This window comes from Panthera uncia (genome assembly GCF_023721935.1).
Source record: "Panthera uncia isolate 11264 chromosome B3 unlocalized genomic scaffold, Puncia_PCG_1.0 HiC_scaffold_1, whole genome shotgun sequence".
NCBI lineage: Eukaryota > Metazoa > Chordata > Mammalia > Carnivora > Felidae > Panthera > Panthera uncia.
In genome coordinates, this window is record NW_026057582.1 from 96,991,245 (window position 1) to 97,017,980 (window position 26,736).

General features: G+C 36.9%; 1 protein-coding gene across 6 annotated transcripts in view; it reads right to left on the reverse strand.

Annotated features, from left to right (window-relative positions):
• Positions 1–26,736, reverse strand: part of ZNF280D (zinc finger protein 280D) — a 145,150-nt gene that overhangs the window by 89,765 nt on the left and 28,649 nt on the right. For all 6 annotated transcript variants that reach the window (XR_007453827.1, XM_049613678.1, XM_049613677.1 and 3 more), the window contains 2 exons: positions 15,289–15,459; positions 15,037–15,146 (listed from right to left, as the gene is read on the reverse strand). Coding sequence is in view for 5 of the 6 variants with exons in the window: in XM_049613678.1 (XP_049469635.1) it covers positions 15,037–15,146; positions 15,289–15,459 (281 nt within the window). In the remaining variant the exon portion in view is untranslated. The remainder of the gene's footprint in view (positions 1–15,036; positions 15,147–15,288; positions 15,460–26,736) is intronic.

Here is a 26,736-nt window from a genome sequence, read left to right on the forward strand (position 1 = left end):
GAGTAGCCATACTTATATCAGACAAACTAGACTTTAAACTAAAGGCTGTAACAAGAGATGGAGAAGGACATTATAGAATAATTACAGGGTCTATCCATTAGGAAGAGCTAACAATTATAAATGTCTATGCACCAAATTCAAAAGCACCCAAATACATAAACAACAATGAATCACAAACATAAGCAATCTTATTGGTAAGAATGTGGTCATTGCAGGGGACTTTAATATTCCACTTACAACAATGGACAGATCATCTAGACAGAAAATCAGTAAAGAAACAATGGCCCTGAGAGATACACTGGATGCAGATATACTTGACAGATATATTTAGAACTCTACATCCTAAAGCAACAGAATATACTTTCTTCTTGAGTGCACATGGAACATTCTCCAAGGTAGATCACATACTAGGTCACAAAAGAGCCATCAATAAATATAAAAGAATTGAGATCATATCACGCACACTTTCAGATCACAATGCTACAAAACTTGAAATCAACCACAGGAACAAGTTTGGAAAACCTCTAAATACACGGAGGTTAAAGAACATCCTACTAAAGACCAAATGGGTCAACCAGGCAATAAAAGAATAATTTAAAAACTATATAGTAACAAACGAAAAGGAAAACACAACAATCCAAACCCTTTGGGATGCAGCAAAGCCAGTCCTAACAGGAAAATACATTGCAATCCAGGCCTATCTCAAGAAACAAGAAAAATCCCAAATAAAAAATCTAACAGCACACCTAAAGGAACTAGACACAGAACAGCAAAAAAAAAAAAAACAAAAAAAAAAAACCCAAACCTAGCAGAAGGAGAGAAATAATAAAGATCAGAGCAGAAATAAACAATATAGAATCCAAAATCACAGTAGAATAGATCAATGAAACTAAGAGCTGTTTTTTTGAAAAAATACACAAAACTGATAAACCTCTAGCCAGGCTTCTCAAAAAGAAAAGAGAGAGGACCCAATTAGATAAAATCATGAATGAAAATGGATTTATTACAACCAAATCCCTCAAGAATACAAGAAATTACCAGAGAATACTATGAAAAATTATATGCCAACAAACTGGACAACCTGGAAGAAATGGACAAATTCCTAAACACCCACACACTTCCAAAACTCAAATGGGAAGAAATAGAAAATTTGAACAGACCCATAACTAGCGAAGAAGCTGAATCAGTTATCATAAATCTCCCAACAAATAAGAGTCCAAGACCAGATGGCTTCCCTGGGGAATTCTACCAGACATTTAAAGCAGAGATAATACCTATCCTTCTCAAGCTGTTTCAAAAATAGAAAGGGAAGGAAAACTTCCAGACTCATTCTACGAAGCCAGTATTACTTTGATTTCCAAACCAGACAGAGACCCAGCAAAAAAAGAGAACTACAGGCCAATATCCCTGATGAATATGGATGCAAAAATTCTCAACAAGATACTAGAAAATCGAATTCAACAGCATATAAAAAGAATTATTCACCATGATCAAGTGGGATTCATTCCTGGGCTGCAGGACTGGTTCAACATTTGCAAATCAATCAACGTGATACATCACATTAATAAAAGAAAAGATAGGAACCATATGATCCTGTCAATCGATGCAGAAAAAGCATTTGACAAAATGCAGCATCCTTTCTTGATAAAAACCCTCGAGAAAGTCGGAACAGAAGAAACATACTTAAACATCATAAGCCATGTATGAAAAGCCCACAGTTACTATCATCCTCAATGGGGAAAAACTGAGTTTTCCTCCTGAGATCAGGAAAACGACAGGGATGTCCACTCTCACCATTGTTGTTTAGCACAGTGTTGGAAGTGCTAGCATCAGCAATGAGACAACAAAAGGAAATCAAAGGCATCAAAATTGGCAAAGATGAAGTCAAGCTTTCACTTTTTGCAGATGACATGATATTATACATGGAAAACCCAATAGACTCCACCAAAAGTCTGCTAGAACTGATACATGAATTCAGCAAAGTCGCAGGATACAAAATCAATGTACAGAAATCAGTTGCATTCTTATACACTAACAATGAAGCCACAGAAAGACAAATAAAGAAACTGATCCCATTCACAATTGCACCAAGAAGCATAAAATACCTAGGAATAAACCTAACCAAAGATGTACAAGATCTGTATGCTTAAAACTATAGAAAGTTTATGAAGGAAACTGAAGAAGATACAAAGAAATGGAAAAACATTCTGTGCTCATGGATTGGAAGAATAAATATTGTTAAAATGTCAATACTACCCAAAGCAATCTACACATTCAATGCAATCCCAATCAAAATTGCACCAGCATTCTTCTCAAAGCTAGAACAAGCAATCTGAAAATTTGTATGGAACAACAAGACCTCGAATAGCCAAAGTAATATTGAAGAAGACCAAAGCGGGAAGCATCACAATCCCAGACTTTAGCCTCTACTACAAAGCTGTCATCATCAAGACAGCATGGTATTGGCACAAAAACAGACACATAGACCAATGGAATAGAATAGAAACCCCAGAACTAGACCCACAAAAGGATGGCCAACTAGTCTTTGACAAAGCAGGAAAGAATATCCAATGGAAAAAAGACAGTCTCTTTAATGAATGGTGCTGGGAGAACTGGACAGCAACATGCAGAAGGATGAAACTAGACCACTTTCCTACACCATTCACAAAAATAAACTCAAAATGGATAAAGGACCTGAATGTGAGACAGGAAACCATCCAAACCCTAGAGGAGAAAGCAGGAAAAAACTTCTCTGACCTCAGCCGCAGCAATTTCTTACTTGATACATCTCCAAAGACAAGGGAATTAAAAGCAAACATGAACTACTGGGACCTCATCAAGATAAAAAGCTTCTGCACAGCAAAGGAAACAACCAACAAAACTAAAAGGCAACCAATGGAATGGGAAAAGGTTTTGCAAATGACATTCAGACAAAGGGCTAGTATCCAAAATCTATAAAGACCTCACCAAACTCTACACCTGAAAAACAAATAATCCAGTGAAGAAATGGGCAGAAAACATGAATAGATACTTCTCTAAAGAAGACATCCAGATGGCCAACAGGCACATGAATAGATGCTCAATGTCACTCCTCATCAGGGAAATACAAATCAAAACCACACTGAGATATTACTTCACGCCAGTCAGAGTGGCTAAAATGAACAAATCAGGAGACTATAGATGCTAGAGAGGATGTGGAGAAATGGGAACCCTCTTGCACCGTTCGCGGGAATGCAAACTGGTGCAGCTGCTCTGGAAAACAGTACATAAGTTCCTCAAAAAACTAAAAATAGAACTAACTACCCTATGACCCAGGAAGAGCACTGCTAGGAGGGTACCCAAGGGATACAGGAGTGCTGATGCATAGGGGCACATGTTCCCTAATATTTAAAGCAGCACTTTCAACAATAGCCAAATTATGGAAAGAACCTAAATGTCCATCAACTGATGAATGGATAAAGAAGATGTGGTTTAGGGGCGCCTGGGTGGCTCAGTCGGTTGAGTGTCCGACTTCAGCTCAGGTCATGATCTCGTGGTTCGTGAGTTCGCACCCTGCGTCGGGCTCCGTGCTGACAGCTCAGAGCCTGGAGCCTGTTTCGGATCCTGTGTCTCCCTCTCTCTCTGCCTCTCCCTCACTCACGCACTCTCGCTCTCTCTCTCTCTCTCTTTCTCGGTCTCTCAGAAATAAGTAAATGTAAAAAAAATTTTTTTTAATTAATTAAAAAAAAAGATGACGTGGTTTATATACACAATGGAATACTACTTGGCAATGAGAAAGAATGAAATCTTGCCATTTGCAGCAATGTGGATGGAACTGAAAGGTATTATGGTAAGTGAAATAAGTCAGTGAGAGAAAAAGACATCATATGTTTTCACTCATATGTGAATCTTGAGAAACTTAACAGAAGACCAGGGGGAGGGGAAAGGGAGGGAAAAAAAGTTACAGAGAGGGAAGGAGGCAAACCATAAGGGACTCTTAAATACAGAGAACAAACTGAGGGTTGATGGGGAGTGGGGGAGAGGAGAAAGTATGTGATGGGCATTGAGGAGGGTACTTGTTGGGATGAGCACTGGGAGTTGTATGGAAGCCAAGGTGACAATAAATTATATTTAAAAAATGCTAAAGGATGGGTTTGTAATACAATTGTGAGAGAATCATCCATATCGCAAATAATATTAACAATCTTAGAAGTGAAATATATGGCAGAAAATATCAGTAATGAAAGATACAGATTGACATTTGGTATTTCTCCATCCATGTAAGATAAAGTACACAACAGGATGGAGTTAAGATGGCAAAGTAGTATGGGGACCCTAAGCTTGTCTAGTCCCTGACATCAGCTGGATCAGCATCACACCATTTTGAACACCTAGGAAATTGATCGAAGGATTAATACAATAATCTGCATTATTTGAGCCAGAGAATTTGGCAGTTATGCAATGAATAGAAGTGAATTGGGGGAGGAAAAAACCCACAGAGCCATGGAGGGTAGGGAGTCATTTTCGCAGAGAGAGGACCGAGAGATTAAGAAAAAGGGGGAAACTGTAGCACATCGGGATCATGCAAAAAAGCACACACCCCAAAAGTAGCTGGAGAGAAACAAAGAGTAAAAACACTCACAGGAGACAGGACAAGACGTTTGTTGTCCAAAATCACTGATGGGGAGAAAGGAGAGGGTTCTAATACTGCCAGAAGTTTATACACAGTGGAGAACAGAGTCTGAAGTTTCAGAGCTCAGTGCCTGGCAGTCCTCTGGTGGAAAAGTAGGGCAAATACCCAAAAGCAGGCAGCACAGTTCGAGGGGTCCAAGTCTCTCACGGGGAGAAGCGGTTCTCCTGCTTGCACTGCATTTGGTAGAGGCCATACAACCTTCCTATGGGCAAGATTCTCAGCAGACCCTGGAGAACTGCCACATTTACTGATATTTTAACAATGATCCCAGAGTGGAGCAAAACCTGGCACTGGCTGTGTGTTGTGATTTACCATAAACTCTGAGACAGTGCTGCTCCGCGATCACGTGAATGTTTTCTGGGACAACCTGGCCACTGCCCAGGAATACCCTACCCCAGAGAATCAGCATGGATCCAAGATGCCGGGGTCTCTGAAGTGTGGGGTTTTGAAACACAGCCCTGTCTGAGATAAATCTCTGGAGGCCACACCAGGAAGACAGACAGCTTGGACAAAGAGTAAAGGCATGGAGCAGATGGAAGCCTGAGACAAAGGACGGTTGCTTGACTGCTTGTGTGTGAGGGCATGAAATTCCTGCGCCAGAGACTAGAGAGCCAGGTGAAGCTATTTTCACTGCAAGCATGCACATGCACATGCACACACATGTGGAACAACCCCAGTGAGCTAAGCAGTGCCACCAAGTAGAAAACAGAGCTGTTACACCAAGCCATGCCCACCTGCACACTCCAGGCACATCCCCCAGAGGACCAGCACAAATCACTTCCACCTGCTTAGTCTACAGACTACAGTGCTGCAAAGTTTCAGTTCTAGGGAAAAATGGATATAACTTCATTTGGATATCATTCGGTTTGCTTGTTTATTTTCTTTGCTTCTGTTTTTATGTTATTTTCTTTTTTCTCTCTCTGTTTCTTAGATACAGAAAGGGAAATTTTTTAAATTTTTTTATTCTACTTTATTTTCTTTATTCTCTTTTATACTATTTTATTCAATTTTTTAATTAAAAAATTTTTTTAATGTTTATTTTTGAGACAGAGAGACAGAGAAAGAGTGAGAGAGAGAATGAGCAGGGGAGGGGCAGAGAGAGAAGGAGACACAGAATCTGAAACAGAATCCAGGCTCCGAGTGGTCAGCACTGAGCACAACGCCGGGCTTGAACTCGTGGACCATTAGATCATGACCTGAGCTGAAGTCAGACACTTAACCGACTGAGCCACCCTGGTGCCCCTTTTTTAATATTTAAATTTGTTTTATAAGTTATTTTTTCATTTCTCTCTTTTCTCTTTTCTGTCAAGCTTATCTAAACAAGCAGACTAAACACACCTAGGTTCTAGCTTCCTTTGACTTTTTTTATTTTTAATTTTTTATTTTATTAATTTTTTCTTTACCTCCAAAATGAAAGGACAGAAGAATTCCCCTCAAGAGAAAGCAGATGACAGCCAGAAATTTAATTGACAAAGATATAAGTAAGACATCTGAACTAGAATTTAAATTTTTTTTAATGTTTGAGAGAGAGAGAGAGAGAGACAGAGTGTTAAGTGAGGGAGGGTCAGAGAAAGGGAGACACAGAATCTAAAGCAGGCTCCAGGCTCTGAGCTGTTAGCACAGAGCCTAACATGGGGCTCAAACTCATGAACTGTTAGATCATGACCTGAGCCAAAGTTGGATGCTCAACCAACTGAGCCACCCAGGCATGCTGAACTAGAATTTAAAACCACAATTATAAGAATACTAGCTGGGGTTGAAAGAAGGATAGAAGACACCAGAGAATCCCTTTCTACAGAGATAAAAGAACTAAAAGCCAGTCAGGCTGAAATTAAAAATGCTATAACTGAGATGCAATCTCAAATGGATGCCATGACAGCAAGGATGAACAAAACAGAGCAGTGAATCAGTGATATAAAAGATAAAATTATGGAAAATAAAAAAGTATAAAAAAAGAAAAAAAAAGGCAAAAGATCACAATACAAGACATAGAGAACTCAGTGGCTTATTAAAGAGGAATAACATTCATATCATAAGAGTCCCAGAAGATGAAAAGAGACAAAAAAAAGGGGGCAGAAGGTTTATGTGAGCAAATTATAGCTGAAAACTTTCCTAACCTGGGGAAGGACACAGACATCAAAACCCAAGAAGCACAGAGAACTTCCATTAGATCAACAAAAACCAACTATAACCAAGACATATCATAGTCAAATTCACAAGATACACAAACAAGGAAAGAATCATGAAAGCACCAAAGGAAAAAAAAGTCCTTAACCTACAAGGGAAGACAGATCAGGTTTGCAGCAGATCTATCCACAGAAACTTGGCAGGCCAGAAAGGAGTAGCAGGATATACTGAACATGCAGAATCAAAAAAATATGCAGCCAAGAATTCTTTATCCAGCAAGTCTGTCATTCAGAATAAAAGGAGAGCTAGAGTTTCCCAGACAAACAAAACTAGAGGAGTGGTGACTACTAGACCTGCCCTGCAATAAATTTTAAGGGGGACTCTGAGTGGAGAAAAAAACAAAACAAAACAAAAAAGACCAAAAGCAAAAAAGACCAGAAAGGACCCAAGAACATTACCAGAAATACCAACTCCATAGCAATACAATGGCATTAAATTCATTTCTTTCAATAATCAACTCTGAATGTAAATGGACTAAATGCTCTAATCAAAAGACACAGGGTATCAAAACGGATAAAAAAAAACAATGCCCATCTATATGCTGACTACAAAATACTCATTTTAGACCTAAAGACATCTGCGGTTTGGGGCGCCTGGGTGGCTCAGACAGTTAAGCATCTGACTCTTGGTTTCAGCTCAGGTCATGATCTCGCATTTGTGAGTTCAAGCTCCGTATTGTGCTCTGCGCTGACAGTGCAGAGCCTGCCTGGGAATCTCCATCTCCCTCTCTCTCTCTGCCCCTTCCCCATTCATGTTCTTTCTCCCTCAAAATAAATAAATAAACTTTAAAAAATTAAAAAAAAAAAAAAAAGACAACTGCACACTGAAAGGGGATGGAGAACCAACTATCATGCTAATGGATGTCAAAATAAAGACTGAGTAGCAATACTTATATCAGACAAATTAGATTTTAAAATAAAGACCGTAACAATAGATGAAGAAGGGCATTATATCATAATTAAGGAGGTTATCCACCAAGATCTAACAATTGTAAATATTTATACCACCAACTTAGAATCATCCAAATACACAAGTCAAATAATCACAAACATAAAGAAACTCATTGATAATAATACCATAACAGTAGGCGGACTTTTTTTTTTTAAACTTTTTTTTTAACGTTTATTTATTTTTGAGACAGAGACAGAGCATGAATGGGGGAGGGTCAGAGAGAGAGGGAGACACAGAATCGGAAACAGGCTCCAGGCTCTGAGCGGTCAGCACAGAGCCCGACGCGCGGCTCAAACTCACAGAACCACGAGATCATGACCTGAGCTGAAGTCGGACGCTTAACCGACTGAGCCACCCAGGCGAATAGGCGGACTTTAACACCCCACTTACAACAACACACAGATCATCTTAGCAGAACATCAGCAAGGAAACAATGGCTTTGAATGACACACTGAACTGGATGGACTCAACAGATATGCTGAGAACATTTCATCCTAAAGCAACAGAATACACATTCTTCTTGAGTGCACATGGAACATTCTCCAGAACAGATCACACACTGGGTCACAAAACATCCCTCAAAAAGCACAAAAAGATCAACATCATTCCATGCATATTTTCAGACCACAATGCTATGAAACCTGAAATCAGCCACAAGAAAAAATTTGGAAAGACCACAAATACTTGGAGATTAAAGAACATCCGTAAACCAAGAAATTAAAGAGGAAATAAAAAAGTGCATGGAAGCCAATGAAAATGAAAACATGACAGTCCAAAACCTTTCAGACACAGCAAAGGCAGTCATAAAAGGGAAGTATATCCCAATCCAGGCCTTGCTGTAAGAAGGAAGCAATGTCTCAAATACACAACCTAACCATTCACCTAAAGGAGCTGGAAAAAGCACCGCAAATAATGTACAAAACCAGCAGAAGAAGGGAAATAAAGATTAGAGTGGAAATCAATGATTTCTAAATCAAAAAAATAGTAGAACATATTAATAAAACTAAGCTAGTTCTTTGAAAAAATTAACAAAATTGATAAACTCCTCGATTTATCAAAAAGAAAAAGGAAAGGACCCAAATAAATAGAATCACAAATGAGAGGAGATTTCACAACAAACACCATAAAAATACAAACAATAATAAGAGAATATTATGGACAATTATATGCAAACAAATTGGGCAATCTGGAAGAAATGGATAAATTCCTACAAGCATATAAATTACCAAAACTGAAACAGGTAAAAGTAGAAAATTTGAACAGACCCATAACCACTGAAGAAATTGAATCAGTAATTATAAACTAACAAAACTGAAACAGGAAGTAGAGCATTTGCACAGACCCACAGCCAGTACAGAAATTGAATCTGTAATAAAAAATCTCCCAACAAACAAAAGTCCAGTGTCAGATGGCTTCCTGGGGCAATTCTATCAACATTTAAGAAGAGTTAACACCTATTCATTTGAAGCTGTTCCAAAAAATAAAATGGAAGGAAAACTTCCAAACTCATTCTGTGAGGTCAGCATTTCTTTAATTCTAAGACCAAAGACTCCACTAAAAAGGAGAATTACAGACCAATTTCCCTGATGAACATGGATGCAAAAATTCTCAACAAGATACTAGCAAACCAAATGCAACAATACATTGAAAGAATTACTCACCATAAGCAAGTGGGATTATTCCTGGGCTGCAGGAGTGGTTCAATATCCACAAATCAATCTATGTGATATATCACATTAATGAAAGAAAGGATAAGAACCATATGATTCCCTCAATAGACACAGAAAAAGCATTTGACAAAATATAGCATCCTCTCTTGATAAAAACTCTCAAGAAAGTAGGGATGGAGGGAACATCCCTCAACATCATAAAGGCCATCCATACACGAAAGACCCATAGCTACTATCATCCTCACTGAGGAAAAACTGAGAGCTTTTCCCCTAAGGTCAAGAACACAAGAGTGATGTCTGCTCTCACAACTGTTGTTTATCACAGTACTGAAAGTACTAGCCTCAGTAATCAGATAACAAAAAGAAAAATAAGTCATCCAAATTGGCAAAGAAGTCAAACTTTCACTTTTCACAGATGACATGATATTCTACGTGGAAAACCTCAAAGATTCCACCAAAAAACTTCTAGAAGTGATACATGAATTCAGCAAAGCTGCAGGATATAAAATTAACATACAGAAATCAGTTACATTTCTATACACCAATAATGAAGCAACAGAAAAAGAAATCAAGGAATCTATGCCATTGATAATTGCACCAAAAACCATAAGATACCTAGGAATAAACCTAACCAAAAAGGTAAAAGATCTACACACAGAAAGCTATGGAAAACTTAGGAAAGAAATTGAAGAAGACACAAAGAAATGGAAAAATATTCCATTCTCATGGACTGGAAGAAAAAATATTGTTAAAATGTCAATACTACCCAAAGCAATCTACACATTCAATGCAATCCCTATCAAAATACCAGCATTCTTCACAGAGCTAGAGCAAATAATTACAAATTTGTACAGAACTAGAAAAGTCCCCAAAGAGCCAAAGTAATGTTGAAAAGGAAAACCAAAGCTGGAGGCATCCCAATTCTGAACTTCAAGCTACATTACAAAGCTACAATCATCAAGATAGTATGGTACTGGCACAAAAAGAGACACATAGATCAATAGAACAGAACAGAAAACATGGAAATGGACCCACAAATACATGGCCAACTAATCTTTGACAAAGCAAGAAAGAATATCCAACGGAAAAAAGACAGTCTCTTCAGCAAATGGGGTTGGGAAAACTGGACAGCGACATGCAGAAGAATAAATCTGGACCACTTTCTTCCACCATACACAAAAATTAACTCAATATGGATGAAAGACCTAAATGTAAGACAGGAAGCCGTCAAAACCCTAGAGGAGAAACCAGGCAAAAACCTCTGATCTCAACTGCAGCAACTTCTTACTAGACATGTCTCCAGAGGCAAGGGAAACAAAAGCAAAAATGAACAATTGGGACCTCATCAAGATAAAAAGCTTCTGCAGAGCTAAGTAAACAATCAACAAAACTCAAAGGCAACCAACCTAATGGGAGAAGATATTTGCAAGTGACATCTCTTATAAAGGGTTAGTATCAAAAATGCATAAAGAATTTCTCAAACTCAACACCCAAAAAATAAATAATCCAGTGAAGAATGGACACTTTTCCAAAGACATCCAGATGGCAAACAGACTCATGAAAAGACGCTCAACATTACTCATCATCAGGGAAATACAAATCAAAACCACAATGAGATACCACCCCACACCTGTCAGAATGGCTAAATGAACAACTCAGGAAACAAAGATGTTGGCGAGAATGTGGAGAAAGGGGAACACTTTTGTACTGTAATGCAAACTCGTGCAGCCCCTCTGGAGAACAGTACAGAGGTTCCTCAAAAAATTAAAAATAGAGCTATCCTATGGCTAGCAATTACACTACTATGTATTTATACAAAAAATACAAAAATGCTGATTCAAAGGGGCATATGCACCCCAATGTTTACAGCAGCACTATCAACAACAGCCAAATTATGGAAAGACCCCAAATGTCCAATGACTGATGAATGGATAAAGAAGATGTGGTATGGGGCGCCTGGGTGGCGCAGTCGGTTAAGCGTCCGACTTCAGCCAGGTCACGATCTCACGGTCCGTGAGTTCGAGCCCCGCGTCAGGCTCTGGGCTGATGGCTCAGAGCCTGGAGCCTGTTTCCGATTCTGTGTCTCCCTCTCTCTCTGTCCCTCCCCCGTTCATGCTCTGTCTCTCTCTGTCCCAAAAATAAATAAACGTTGAAAAAAAAAAAAAAAAAAAAAAAAAAGAAGATGTGGTATATATATATACAATGGAATATTACTAAGCAATCCAAGAGAATGAAATCTTGCCATTTGCAACAATGTGAATGGAACTAGAATGTATTTTGCAAAATGAAATCAGTCAGAGAAAGACAAATATCATGATTTCACTTATATGTGGAATTTAAAAAAACAAAACAGATGGACATAGGGGAAAGGAAGGAAAAATAAGATAAAAACAGAGAGGGAGGCAAACCAGGGGAGACTCTTAAATACAGGGAACAAACTGAGGGCTGTTAGAGGGGAGATGGGGACAGGATGGGCTAAATGGGTGATGGGCATTAAGGAGGGCACTTGTTGGAATGAGCACTGGGTGTCATATGTAAGTGATCCATCACTAAATTCTACTCCATTATTATACTATATGTTAACTAACTTGGATTTAAATTAAAAAAATAATAATAAATTTGTTGTAGATTTAAAAAAAAAGATGAAGTATACAACAAAATAAAGATACAGAAATCTAAATAATGTAATTAATAAGCTATGTTTGATTGATAAATTTCAAATTCCATACCCTATGAAAAACTGCATACCTATTTTCAGGTTTCCATGTAACATTAAATAACCTATCCACTCAAAAAGGAAAAAAAAATTGTGAGAATTTTGGCTTTTACCATTAATGTTTGAACGCCAGTTATGCCTTTAAATAAACTGGCTATAAAACAATGAGAAAAATGTTCATCTCCAAGAATTTTTTTCTTTTTTTTTTTTTTAAGATTTTAATATATATTTTAGAAAGAACCTACAAGCAGGGCAGAGAGAAAGAAAGAGAGAGAGAGAGGGAGAGAGATTCTTAAGCAGGCTCCATTACCAGCGTGGAACCCGAAGCAGGGCTCAATCCCACGACCCTGGGATCATGACTTGAGCCAAAATTAAGAGTCAGATGCTCAAGAGAGTGACCTACCCAGGTGCCCCTGCAAGAATTTTCTAAAGATTAAATGAAATACAGTATTTAAAGTTTAGTAGTCTGGCACATGGTCTCAGATACACAAATTGTTCTTAATACTGTAGGATATTTGCCTTATGTTTTAGATATTCTTTACTGAAAGAGAAAACATTATTTCTGTAGTGCAGTCATCTACTTATCTATAATAGCAAACATTAATTCACAAAGAATCTAAAAATCACATTTTTTCAAAATGGAACTCATTGTTGTAATACTAAAACTTCAACTGATATATAAAATGCATAAGTTAGGATACAAAAAGTCTAAGTTTTAAACTTCCCTGTCCTAGAGTTGGTGACTATTCTGTCACATTTCTTTATGATATAAACACACATAATAAGCTGTTTATATCATATATTTAACTTAGTTCACTAATACGTCTTCGAGATCATCCCATATCATTATCCATTACAGACATTCCATTCTTTTTAAAAGGTTGCATAGTGTTCTATTATATGAATATTATATGAAATTTTGGTTGTTTCTAATATGAGTAATCAAAAACAATGCAATAATACACATATTGGATGTAAAGCTACATTTTGGAAAATAGCTGCCAATTTTACCAGATACAGAAGGATATACACAATATGCTACAATTTATATACAAAACAGAAAGAAAATAAGAACATTTGTGTTAACTGTATATGTAGAAAGGAAATTAGGAAAAATACAAAAACCAACTAATAAAAATTATTTTCTTTGAGAGTCATTCTGAGAACCAGTTAAATAAGAGACACAGTTAGGATTTTTCACTTATATGTCTTTGGAAACTTTTTTATCTTGAATAATATCACTGTATTCCTTACTCAAATAATTAAAGTCAAAGAATGTAGCTTTTTCTTTCCATCTAAAATGCAAACATAAAATACATCAAGTATCTCATCAAAGCATTACACAGATTAAAAAAAAAAAAAAAAAAAGTGAAAGCACCTGTACAGGTTAATTCTTATGTAAGAAGAAAGCACAGAGTGCAATTATCAGGGACTACATTCTGGTTGCTGGAAGTAGTGACAGACCAAATGCTGTTTTGTAACCGAATAAAAAGACATACTTGAAATTCTAAAAAAGTTCCCTTATTTTTTCTACCTTTTTAATAAAATGTTTTATCTTAATAAAAGTTTGTCAATCTCTAAAATTGTGAACAAGAACTTTCCTTACCTATTTCTTTACAACTGTACCTTTCTCCTTCCTTTCTTTCTTCATATAATCTACATGGACTTTTTTCTTTCTCTTTCTCCCTTCCTGCCATTTCTACAGGACATGCAAAGAGAATGCAGGATATCTTTCCTCACACCAAAGGAGGATACTGTAATATACACTAAAATATTTCAAGTGAAATGTTACCTACACCTCATATTTCATTTGTACTTTGAAAAATTCTTAAAATTTAATCTCAAGAGCTTCCTATTCCAATAAAAAGCCTGAATTAATTTAGGACAATTACACAAACTATACTCTGAATATAATTATTTCAGATGAAAAGCTCCATCATTTGGGGTTTAAGTCTGAGCGTTGAAAATTAAATGTAAAATTCAGATTTTCATCATGTAATGTGTCATGCACATGTTACTATGAACCCAAAAACATAATAATTACAGAAACTATAAAAATGCCTTTTTTTAAAAGTTTGAATTATGCCAAATCTACTAAATATTTTGATTAATAATTTACTTTCATTTAAAATGAGAATATAATAAGTATACATTATAATGTATATAAACTTAATTCTTAAAATTTGATGATTCAGGGGCGCCTGGGTGGATCAGTCGGTTAAGCGGCTGACTTCAGCTCAGGTCATGATCTCGCACTCCGTGGGTTCGAGCCCCCCATCGGGCTCTGTGCTGACAGCTCAGAGCCTGGAGCCTGCTTCAGATTCTGTGTCTCCCTCTCTCTGACCCTCCCCCGTTCATGCTCTGTCTCTCTCTGTCTCAAAAATAAATAAACGTTAAAAAAGGGGCGCCTGGGTGGCTCAGTCGGTTAAGCGGCCGACTTCAGCTCAGGTCAAGATCTCACGCTCTGTGAGTTTGAGCCCCGCGTCGGGCTCTGGGCTGATGGCTCAGAGCCTGGAGCCTGCTTCCGATTCTGTGTCTCCCTCTCTCTCTGCTCCTCCCCCGTTCATGCTCTGTCTCTCTCTGTCTCAAAAATAAATAAAAAACGTTAAAAAAAAAAAATTTAAAAAAAAAATTTAAAAAAAATTTGATGATTCAGAGGAAATTTAAAAATCTTATATGAAGATAATCATTATGAATATAAATCTTTGCCAAAGTTATATGGAAATACCACTATGACAAGATTTTTTTCATTAAATATCTGGACAAAGCATTATTTACTATAAATCAATACTTTAGGGATTTGCAAACCTTTTTAAAATTAAATTTTGAAAAAGTTTTACCTTCATGTGATTTTTCAAAGGATCCAAAAGATTAAAATGAATATTGCACTTTGGACAAGCTCTTGGAAAAGGTGTTCCATTTTTAGATTGATTTGATGAGGTATTTGTACCTAAAATAAATTCAAAACATATGTAATTCAAAATTCATCTTTTATAACTTTAACCACTAAAAATAGTCAGGAAATTTACGATTTCTAAAATTTATATATAAATACTATAATTTCTTTTTTATACGCCACATTTCACATTTACCTTTTGATGATGTAGCCTGGGGAGATGTCACTGAAAGAGACTTAACTGAAGGAAATACAGCTGAAGAATTTATTCCAGAAACACCATCACTGGGCTTAGGTTTTTTTGGATTAACGCTGTTTACTTCAGAAGTAGAAGGACGTTTTGATAAAAACGAACTTTCATTCATACCTACAATGAGTTAAATAAGTGGGAAAAGTATTTTTAAACACTGTAGCATGTTTCCTACAACTAAATAAAATTACTTTGGAGCTAAATTAAATGTAATACAATTGAGTGATCCTATCATTCAAATGACAATAAATAATGATAAAAATTTATGTGATGAAAAGTCAGGGGTGTACCAAATGGAAATCTTAAAAAAGAAGAACAAAACTGGAGGCATCACAATCCCAGATTTTAAGATATGCTACAAAGCTGTAGTAATAAAACAGTATGGTACTGGCACAAAAACAGACACACAGATCAGTACAACAAAACAGAGAGCCCACAAATAAACCCACAATTATACGGTCAATGAATCTACAACAAAGAAGGCAAGAATATACAATGGTTTGAAAAAGTCTCTTCAACAAATGATGTTGGGAAAACTGGACAGTTAACATGCAGAATGAAACTGGATTACTTTATTACACTATACACAAAAATAAACTCAAAATGGAATAAAGACCTAAATGAAAGATCTAAAACCATAAAATTTCTACAAGAAAACATGGGCAATAATCTCTTTGAAATCAGCCATAGAAATATTTTTCTAGATAGGTCTCCTCTGGCAAGGCAAACAAGAGCAAAATTAAACTACTGAGACTACACCAAAATTAAAGACTTTTGCACAGCAAAGGAAACCATCAACAAAACAAAGAGGCAATCTACAGAATGGGAAAAGATATTTTCAAATGATACATCCAATAGGGAGTTAATATCCAAAATTTACAAATAACTTATACAACTCAACAGCAAAAAAAAAAATAATAACGCAATTAAAAATGGGCAGAAGAGATGAACAGACATTTCTCCAAAGCAGACATACAGATGACCAACAGACGCATGGAAAGATGTTCACCAACACTAATCATCAGTGAAATGCAAATCAAAACCACAATGAGAAATCATCTCACACCTGTCAGAATGGCTAAAATCAAAAAGACAAGAAATAACAAGTGTTGATGAGGATGTGGAAGAAAAGGAACCCTCATGCATTGGTAGGAATGCAAGCCAGTGCAGCCACTTTGGAAAACAGTGTAAAGGTTCCTCAAAAAACTAAAAATATAATTACTGTATTATCCAGTAATTCCACTACTGGGTATTTACTCAAAGAATACAAAAACATAAATTCAAAAAGATGTATGTTTATTGCAGCATTATTTACAATAACCAAAATGTAAAAGAAACCCAAGCATCCATCCACAGATGAATGGATAAAGAAAATGTGATGTATATGGAATATTAGCCATAAAAAAGAATGAAATCTGAACTTTTGCAACAACAGAGATGGACCTAGAGGGTACAATGCTATAGTGAAATAACTCAGTCAGAGAAAGACAAACACCATATGATTTTATTCATATGTGTAATTTAAGAAACAAAACAAATGCATAAAGAAAAAAAGGAGAGAAAGAAATAACCCAGACTCTTAAATATAAAGAACTGGTAGTAGCCAGCAGGCAGGTGGATGGGAAATGGGTGAAATAGGTGAAGAGGATTAAAAGTACACTTATCATGAAGAGTACTGAGTAACATATAGAATTTTTGAATCATTATATTATACCCCTGAAACTAATATAACACTGTATTCAATTATATTCGAAATTTTTTAAAAAGTAATTTAACTTTTGGGTGAGGAACTAAAATGGCAGCATAGTAGGACTCTAGGCTCCTCTTGTCCCTTGAACACAACTAGGTAACTATAGCATCATTCTGAATACTCAAGAAATTGACCTGAGGACTGACAGAACAAACACCACAACTAGAGGGAGAGAAGAGGCCACACATCTAGGTAGGTAGGAAGCACAGACACTTTGGGGGAGAAATGGACTGCAGGTGCTGCAGAGGGGAGGGAGCTCTGGTGGTGGAGAGATGAGAAAGAGAGGGGAGGGAGAAAGAAAGAAAAAGAAAAGAACACACAGGGGAATGCACAAAAACACTTCCCCAAAGCCATTGGCCGGGAAAAGGAGACAGGCGGATTTTCCTAAGTTTTTGCAATCAGCAGAGCTTGAAGACAGGAGTTTTAAAGGTCAGCAGGCTTGACGAGAAGGCAGGCAAACAAATCTGGGGAAGACAGTGACATCTGAGGAATGCCCAAGGCACACAGTGGGGAAACTGTTCACTTGTGGGGCGCATCTGAGAGAGGTAGCATTTGGAGAGGCACCTCTCACGGGCCAAAAGAGCTGGGAGCGCTATTTCCCTACCCTGCCCCTCAGCATAGGCACAGAGCCACCTGCCAAGGGAAGCTTGGACCCAACACTGGCTGCCTACCCTGTGCACCTTGGCCTCTGGCAACTGCCGTTCTTGGTCAAACCCACATCAGTCCCAGGGCAACAAGACCTTTTGCCAGAAGGCCAGCACAGGCCATGCCCACACCACATCCCTAAAGTTTGGAGTTTTAGAAGTCAGAAGGGTTGGCTGGGCTAGAGCCCTAAGTACACTGCACTGCTCCTGGCAGACAAGCAACCCAGGGACAGACAGCATGAAAATGGCAATCTGAAAGATGCCTGGGACACAAGAAGGGAAACTACCTGCTCTTTTGAGAGTGCTTCCCTGATAGGAGCAAGCACGGAGACCCCTCTCTGGGGACAAGGGAGCACGCTGGCACCATTTCTCTCCCCAAGTGTCAGCATAAACCACCTGCAGTAAACAGCATAGTGCCTACACTGACTGCCTAACCTGCTTACACCATGCCCTGCACCGCCCCCCAGCACTCTGGTGGGACTTCCCTTCTTGGGCAAGCATGCTTCAGTACCAGTGCAGTCGGCCGTTTACCCGGAAGACCAGCAGAAACCCCGCAAACATCACGTCCCCTGGCCAGACAGTTCTGCAAGGCTTCAGTTCTAGAGGAAGTAGTTAAAACTCACCAAACTCTGTTCCAGGTCCAAACAATGCTCACTGCAAGCAAACAGAACCTCTGAAGATGATTGGCCTAAAGGACATACTAGCCAAAACACAGCAGTGAAGTGCACACAACACACACCAGAGACACTCCCTGAGGCGCCAAGCTCTGAACACTATATGACCTCTTCTTCATAAAGCCATTAGTCTCAGAAACAGGAAATATAACAGGCTTTTCTAACACACAGAAGACAGAGACCTAGATAAAATGCCACAACAGAGGATTTAATCCCAAATGAAACAACAAAAAGTCATGGCCAGAAATTCAATCAAAATAGATATAATATCCCTGATAGAAAATTTAAAGCAACAATCATACAATACTTGCTGAGCTTGAAAAAAGGGAGACCCTTACCTGAGATAAAACTGTTAAAAAACAATCAGTCAGAAATGATAAATGCAATCTGAAAACAAACTGAAACAAACTGGATGCAGAGAACACATGGATGGAAGAAGCAGAGGAACAAATAAGTGATACAGAAGATAAAATAATAGAAAATAATGAAGCTGTACAAAAGACAGAAAGAAAGAATTATGGAACATGAGAATAGACTTAGGAACTTAGTGACTCCATCAAACATCATAACATTCATATTATAGGAATCCCAGAAGGAGAGAGAAAAGGGGGGAGAAAATTTATTTGAGAAAATAACAGCTGAAAACTTCCCTTATCTGGGGAAGGAAAGAGACATCCAGATCCAGGAAGCACAAAGAACTACCATCAAAATCAATAAAAGCAGGTCAACATCAAGACATATTGTAATCAAATTTGTAAAATATAGCCAAAAAAAAAAAAAATCCTAAAAGCAGCAACACAAAAAGTCCCTACCTTACAAGGGAAGATCCATAAGTCTAGCTTCACATCTCTCCATAGAAACTTGACAAGCCAAAAGGGAGTGGCATGATATATTCAAAGTGCTAAATGGGAAAATCCGCAGCCAAGAACACTTTACCCAGCAAAGCTATCATTCAGAATAGGAGAGATAAAGAGTTTCCCAGACAAATAAAAACAGGAGTTCGTGACCACTAAAACAGCCCTGCAAAAAATATTAAAAAGGGACTTTTCAAGTGGAAAAGAAAGACTAAAAGTGACAAAGACAAGGAAGGAACAGAGAAAATCTCCATAAACAATGACAAAACAAGTAATACACTGCTACTAAATATATACCTATTAATAATTACTCTAAATGTAAATGGACTAAATACTCCACAAACAAAAGACATAGGGTGTCAGAATGGGTAAAAAAAAAAAAAAAAGGTACTGGGATGCCTGGGTGGCTCAGTCAGTTGAATGTCCAACTCTTGATTTCAGCACAGGTCATCCAGGGTCAGGGGACTGAGCCCTGCATTAGGCTCCACACTGAGTGTGGAGTAAGATATTTTCTCTCTTCCTCTGCCCCTCTCCGCACTCATGTACAATCTCTAAAATGATAAAAACATTTTAAAAAATAGGGGCATCTGGGTGGCTTAGTCAATTAAGTGTCCAACTTTGGCTCAGGTCATGTTCTCACAATTTGTGATTTCAAGCCCCAAATCGAGCTCTCTGCTGTCAGTGTAAAGCCTGCTTCAAATCTTCTGTCCCCCTCCCTCTCTGCCCCTCCCCATCTTGTGCTCTCTCTCAAAAATAAACAAACATTTAAAAATGTTTATTAAAAAAATAATAAATAGGGGTTCCTGTGTGGCTCAGTTGGTTAAGCGTCTGATTTTAGCTCAGGTCATGATCTCACAGTTCATGAGTTTGAACCCCGCATTGGGCTCTGTGCTGACAGCTCGTAGCATGGAGCCTGCTTCGGATTTTGTCTCTCCCTCTCTGTCTGCTCCTACCCCCTCATGCTGTCTGTCTCTCAAAAAATAAGTAAACATTTAAAAAAAATTTTTTTTAATAAATAAATAATAGCAAGACCCTACTAAATACTGCCTAAAAGAAACTCATTTTAGACCCAGACACTGGTAGTTTGAAAGTGAAAGGATGGAGAAATATTTATCATGCAAAAGAACATCAAAAGAAAGCCAGAAGAGCAATACTTATATCAAACAAATTTGGTTTTAAAACACAGGCTATAACATGAGATGAAGAAGGGCACAACAGAATAAAAGGGACTATCCAACAAGAAAATCTAACAATTGTAAATATTTATTACCCCAACATGGAGATACCCAAATATATAAAACAATTAATAACATAAAGGAACTAATAATAATACGATAATTGTAGGAGATTTTTAACACCCACTTACATCAATGGACAGATCATCGAAGCAGAAAATCAACAAGGAAACAAGGGCTTTGAATGTCACACTGAACCAGATGGACTTAACACACATATTGAGAACATTTCGTCCTAAAGCAGAATACACATTCTTTTCAACTGTACAAGGGACATTCTCCAAAACAGATCACATACTAGGTCACAAATCAGGCCTCAACCAGTACAAAAAGACTGAGATCATATCAGGCGTATATTCTGATTACAATGCTATGAAACTTAAGGTGAACTACAAAAAAAAATTTGGGAAGACCTCAAATACATGCCACTGAACAACGAATGGGTCAACGAGGAAATCCAAAAGCAAATACAAAAAATACAAGCGAACAAATGAAAATGAAAACACAATGGTCTAAAACCTCTGGAATGTACCAAAACTGGTCATAAGAGGGAAGTTTACACTGGCTCCTGGGTGGCTCAGTCAGTTAAGCATCCAATTCTAAATTCAGCTCAGGTCATACTCACAGTTCTTGAGATTGAACCCTACATCAGACTCTGCACTAACAGTGCAGAGCCTGCTTGGAATTATCTCTCTTCCCCCACATCCCCTCCCCCAAAAAAAAGACATTAAAAAAAAATAAACTTAGTTTAAAAAAGAGGGAAGTCTGGCCTACCTTAAGAAGCAAGAAAAGTCTCAAATAAACAACCTAACCTTATACCTAAAGGAGCTAGAAAAAGAACAACAAACGAAACTAAAAGCCAGCAGAAGAGAAATAATCATCAGAGCAGAAATAAATGATAAAGAAACTAAAAAAAATATTTGAACAGATCAATGAAACCAGTACCTGGTTCACTGAAAAAAAAAAAAAAATCAATGAAATTGATAAACCTCTAGTCAGACTTACCAAAGAAAAAAGACTCAAATAAATAAAATCACAAACAAGAAAGGAGAAATAACAACCAATACCACAGAAATACAAACAATTATAAGAAAATATTATGAAAAACTATATGCCAAAAAACAACATGGAAGAAATGGATAAATTCCTAGAAACATATAAACTACCAAAACAGAAGTAGAAATAGAAAACTTAAACAGACCAATAACTAGCAAAGAAATTGAATCAGCAATCAAAAATTTCCCAACAAAGTCCAGGGCCAGATGCCTTCACAGGGGAATTTTACCAAACATATAAAGAAGAGTTAATACCTATTCTTCTCAAATTATTCCAAAAAACAGAAACAAAAGGAAAACTTCCAAATTTATTCTATGATGTCAGCATTACCCTGATAGCAAAACCAGACAAAGACTGCACGACAAAAGAGAACCACAGACTAATATCCCTGATGAACATGGATGCAAAAATTCTCAATAAAGTACTAGCAAATCAAATCCAACAGTACATTAAAAGAATCATTCACAACAATCAAGTGGGACGTATTCCTGGGATGCAAGCGTGGTTCAATATTTGTAAACCAATGTGATACACCACATTAATAAAAGAAAAGAACCATATGATCCTCTCAATAGCTGCAGAGAAAACATTTCACAAAGTACAATATTCATTCAGGATAAAAACCTCAACAAAGTCAGTTTAGAAGAAACATACTTTAACATAGTAAAGGTCACATACAAAAATCCCACAGCTAGCATCATCCTCAACGGGGAAAAACGGAGAGCTTTTCCTCTACAGTCAGGAGTAAGACAAGGATGCCCACTCTCACCACTTTCATTTAACATAGTAATGGAAGTTCTAAGCACAGCAATCAGAAAACACAAAGAAATAATGGAAGTCCAAATTAGCAAGGAAGAAGTCAAACTTTCACTATTTGTAGATGACATGATACTGTGTACAGAAAACACAAAAGACTCCACCAAAAAACTGCTAGAACTGATACACAAATTCAATAAAAAATGAATGTAGAGAAAACTGTTGCATTCCTATACACCAATAATGAAGCAGCAGAAGGAGAAATCGAGAAATCAACTCCATTTATAACTGCACCAAAAACAATAAGATACCTAAGAATAAACCTAACCAAAGAGGTAAAAGATCTATATGCTGAAAATTACAAAACATTGATGGAAGAAACGGAAGATAACACCAAGAAATAAAAAAAAATTCCATGTTCATGTATTGGAACAACAAATACTGTTAAAATGTGTATATTACCCAAAGCAATCTACACATTCAATGCAATCCCTATCAAAGTACCAACAACATTTTTCAGAGCTAGAACAAACAATCCTAAAATTTGTATGGAACCACAAAAGACCTTAAATAGCCAAAGCAATCTTGAAAAAGAAAAGCAAAGCTACAAGCATCACAATTCCAAACTTCAAGTTATAATACAAAGTTGTAGCGATCAAAACAGCATAGTAGTGGCACAAAAAGAGACACACAGATCAATGAAACAGAACAGAAAACCCAGAAATAAACCCACAATTATACGGTCAATTAACCTTTGACAAAGCAGGGAAGAATATCTAATAGGAAAAAGAGAGTCTCTTCAACAAATGGTGCTGGGAAAACTGGACAGCAACACACAAAAGAATGAAACTGGACCACTTTCTTACACCATACACAAAAATAAATTCAGACTGGATAAAAGACCTAAATGTGAGATAGGAAACCATCAAAATCCTAGAGGAGAACACAGGCAGTAACCTCTTTGACTCTGGCCATAGTAACTTCTTTCTAGATAGGTCTCCTGAGGTCAGGGAAACAAAAGCAAAAATAAATTATTGGGATATCATCAAAATAAAAAGCTTCTGCACAGCAAAGGAAACAATCAACAAAACTAAAAGGCAACCTATGAAATGGGAGATGATGTTTGCAGATGACATATCTGATAAAGAATTAGTATATAAAATCTATAAAGAACTTCTCAAACTCAACATCCAAAAACAAATCATCCCATTAAAAAATGGGCAGAAGACATGAATAGTCATTTGTCCAAAGAAGACATACAGATGGCCAACAGACACATGAAAAGATGCTTATTAATATCACTCATCATCAGGGAAACACAAATCAAAAATACAATGAGATATCATCTCACACCAGTCAGAATGGCTAAAATTAACAGAGGAAACAACAGGTGTTGGCAAGGATGCAGTGAAAAAGGAACCCTTATACACTGTTGGTGGTAATGCAAACTGGTGCAGCCACTGCAGAAAACAGTATGAAGGTTCCTCAAAAAGTTAAAAATAACTACACTACCATCCAGCAATTGTACTAGTAGGTATTTACCCAATGGATACAAAAATACTGATTTGAAGGGATGCATGCATGCTAATGTTTATAGCATCATTATCAACAATAGCCCAAATCTGGAGGAACCCAAATGTCCATAGACTGATAAATGGATAAAGAAGATGTGGTGTGTGTGTGTGTGTGTGTGTGTGTAATATAATACTACTCAGATATTAAAAAAGAATAAAATCTTTGGGCACCTGGGTGGCTCAGTCCATTAAGCGTCTGACTTGATTTTAGTTTAGGTCAGGATCTCCCAGGTCATGAGATCGAGCCCCACATCAGCCCAGAGCCTGACTGGGATTCTCTGTCTCCCTCTCTCTCTGCCCTTCCCCTGCTAATGCACTCTCTCTCTCTCTCTCTAATAAATAAATAAACATTAAAAAAAAAGAATAAAAAAATGAAATCTTGCCATTTACAACAGCATAAATGGAGCGAGAGTATTCTGCTAAGCAAAATAAGTCAGTCAGAAAAAGACAAATACGCTATGATTTCACTCATATGTGGAATTTAAGAAACAAAACAAATGAACATAAAGGAAAAAAAAAGAGGAGTGCCTCGGTGGCTCAGTTGGTTAAGTGTCTGATTTGATTTCCGCTCAGATCATGATCTCGGTTCATGGGTTGGAGCCCCACATGGGAGCTCTGCGCTGACAGTGTGGAGCCTGCTTGGGATTCTCTCTCTCTGTGCACCACCCCCACCTCTCAAAATAAATAAATACACTTAAAAGAAAAAAAAAAAAAAACTTGAGGAAAATTCCTAAGTACAAAGTAGAAAAACTAATCTTAAACGATAATACTTCACTCATTCATATGAAAGGGCCCATGGCTTGTTGGCCTTTTGGCTAAGATCAAGGGTAAAATATGAAAGGACTCATAATGGAAGGAGTGTTAGCATAAAGGTTTTCAAATTATGTTCCCAGAGCCTAAAAGGCTCATTTTAGGGAATATAGAGGGTATGTCTAACAGAGAAATTCTTGTATATTTTATTTATTAGGCTTCTGAATAAAATTTTTTTTGCATAGGAATTTTACTCCTAAAAACAGTTTGAAAACCATCACCTGAAAGCCTTATTCAGAGCATTAGCAAGAGAAATGGGGATATTTAGGCTATATAATCAGGCCAGGCAAAAGCTGTTTTTGAAAATAACATTCAACTGTACATGGTAATAAGCATTCTAAAACTGCACACCATATTTTCATTCTCTCAACTGTACACTGTAAGTAGGAGCAGTAAAGTAAATATATTAGAAATACTCCAGGGTTTTAAGTCAGAAAGTATAAGTTCAAATGAGGCTCTGTCACTGACTAGCTATGTATTCTTGGTTTATTCAATTAACTTCTCTTAGCCTCAGTATCCTCTTTTGTAAAATAAGAGTTATAATGCCTTATTTTACAGAGCTGTTTTAAGATCAAATAAGATAATATATTTAAAGCACCCAACACAATATCTGACACACTGAAAGCATTCAATAATAAATGACAACTATTATCATTACTAAAAAAATATTTTGTATCTTAACTTACTTTTAAAAAGTACCCATACAATATATGGCACATAGAAAGCATTCAATAATAAATGGTAGCTGTTATCATTACTAATGAAATTATTCTGTATCTTACTTTAGAGGAAAAAAATTATTCTAATAGATTCACCTATCAGCTTTTTAATATGGGGAAACATGCCAGAAAAATAAAGAATATTATATCAGTTGGCTCCTCTGTTCATCCTGTGAAATAACATAAAAATGATTTTCTTCCCATCTTCAAGGCACATCATTATGGCTATAATATGGGTACCTGGAAAAGATTTGTGCAATCACAAATAGCATTCTTGTGAAATGGTTAGGTTACTTGAAAAGCCAATGAATGCTGATATTTTAATTATGCATCTGCTTACATAACAGGCTGGAGAGTAAAAACAGACTGTTTTACTATAAGAAATTTTTAATATAATAAAATCACTCTGCATTTAGGAGTTTTAAATTCTGACCCTTCAACTTATTTATCCCTGTTGTCTTTGGCTTGTGTTGTTTCCTATTCTGAACAGTTCTCTCTCTGCCAGTAAAAATCCTTTCAAGAACAAGCTCAAATCCAATCTTCTCCAAATATCCATGATCACTGCAGAGTAGTCAATCATACTATTGAACATAAAACACATATTATCATTCACACCAACTGGTGTCAAATCCTTTAAAGTTTGGGGCATGTGGGTGGCTCAGGTGATTAGGCATCCAACTTCGGCTCAGGTCATGATCTCACAGTTCATGAGTTTGAGCCCCACATTGGGCTCTGTGCTGACAGCTCAGAGCCTAGAGCCTGCTTCAGATTCTGTGTCTTCCTCTTTCTGCCCCTTCCGTACTCAATGCTGTGTGTGTGCCTCTCTCAAAAGTAAATAAACATTAAAAAAATTTTTTTTATAAAGTTCATAATGCACTTTCATTTTATTTATTTTATTTGTGCCTGAAAAATCCCTGACTAAAGTAGAGTGAGAATTAAAATTATATCTCCTGATGGCTGACTCCAGGCCTGGAAAATAAATGCATTAAAAAAGAAAAATTAAATCTCCATTTTAATAATATGAGAAAACTGAAGTATAAAGACTTGATAAAGACTACAAAAATCTTAAGAACGGCAGTTGAAATCTACATCTTCTTCCTCATCCTACTTACTGTTCAGGCTAAACTCTCTCTGCAACAGAAAACTTACAGGTTGAGCAGGAGTCATTGCCCTTACTCCCAAGAAGTTTCAAAAATTCACTTTTTCTATTAATAAAGTTTCTGTGTTTTAGAAAACCAGACTTAAGACAACAATTTTTCTTCTTTCTTTTGGTTCTTACCTATGTTACTGACTATATTTTTATAAAGCATGTAAGTGACACA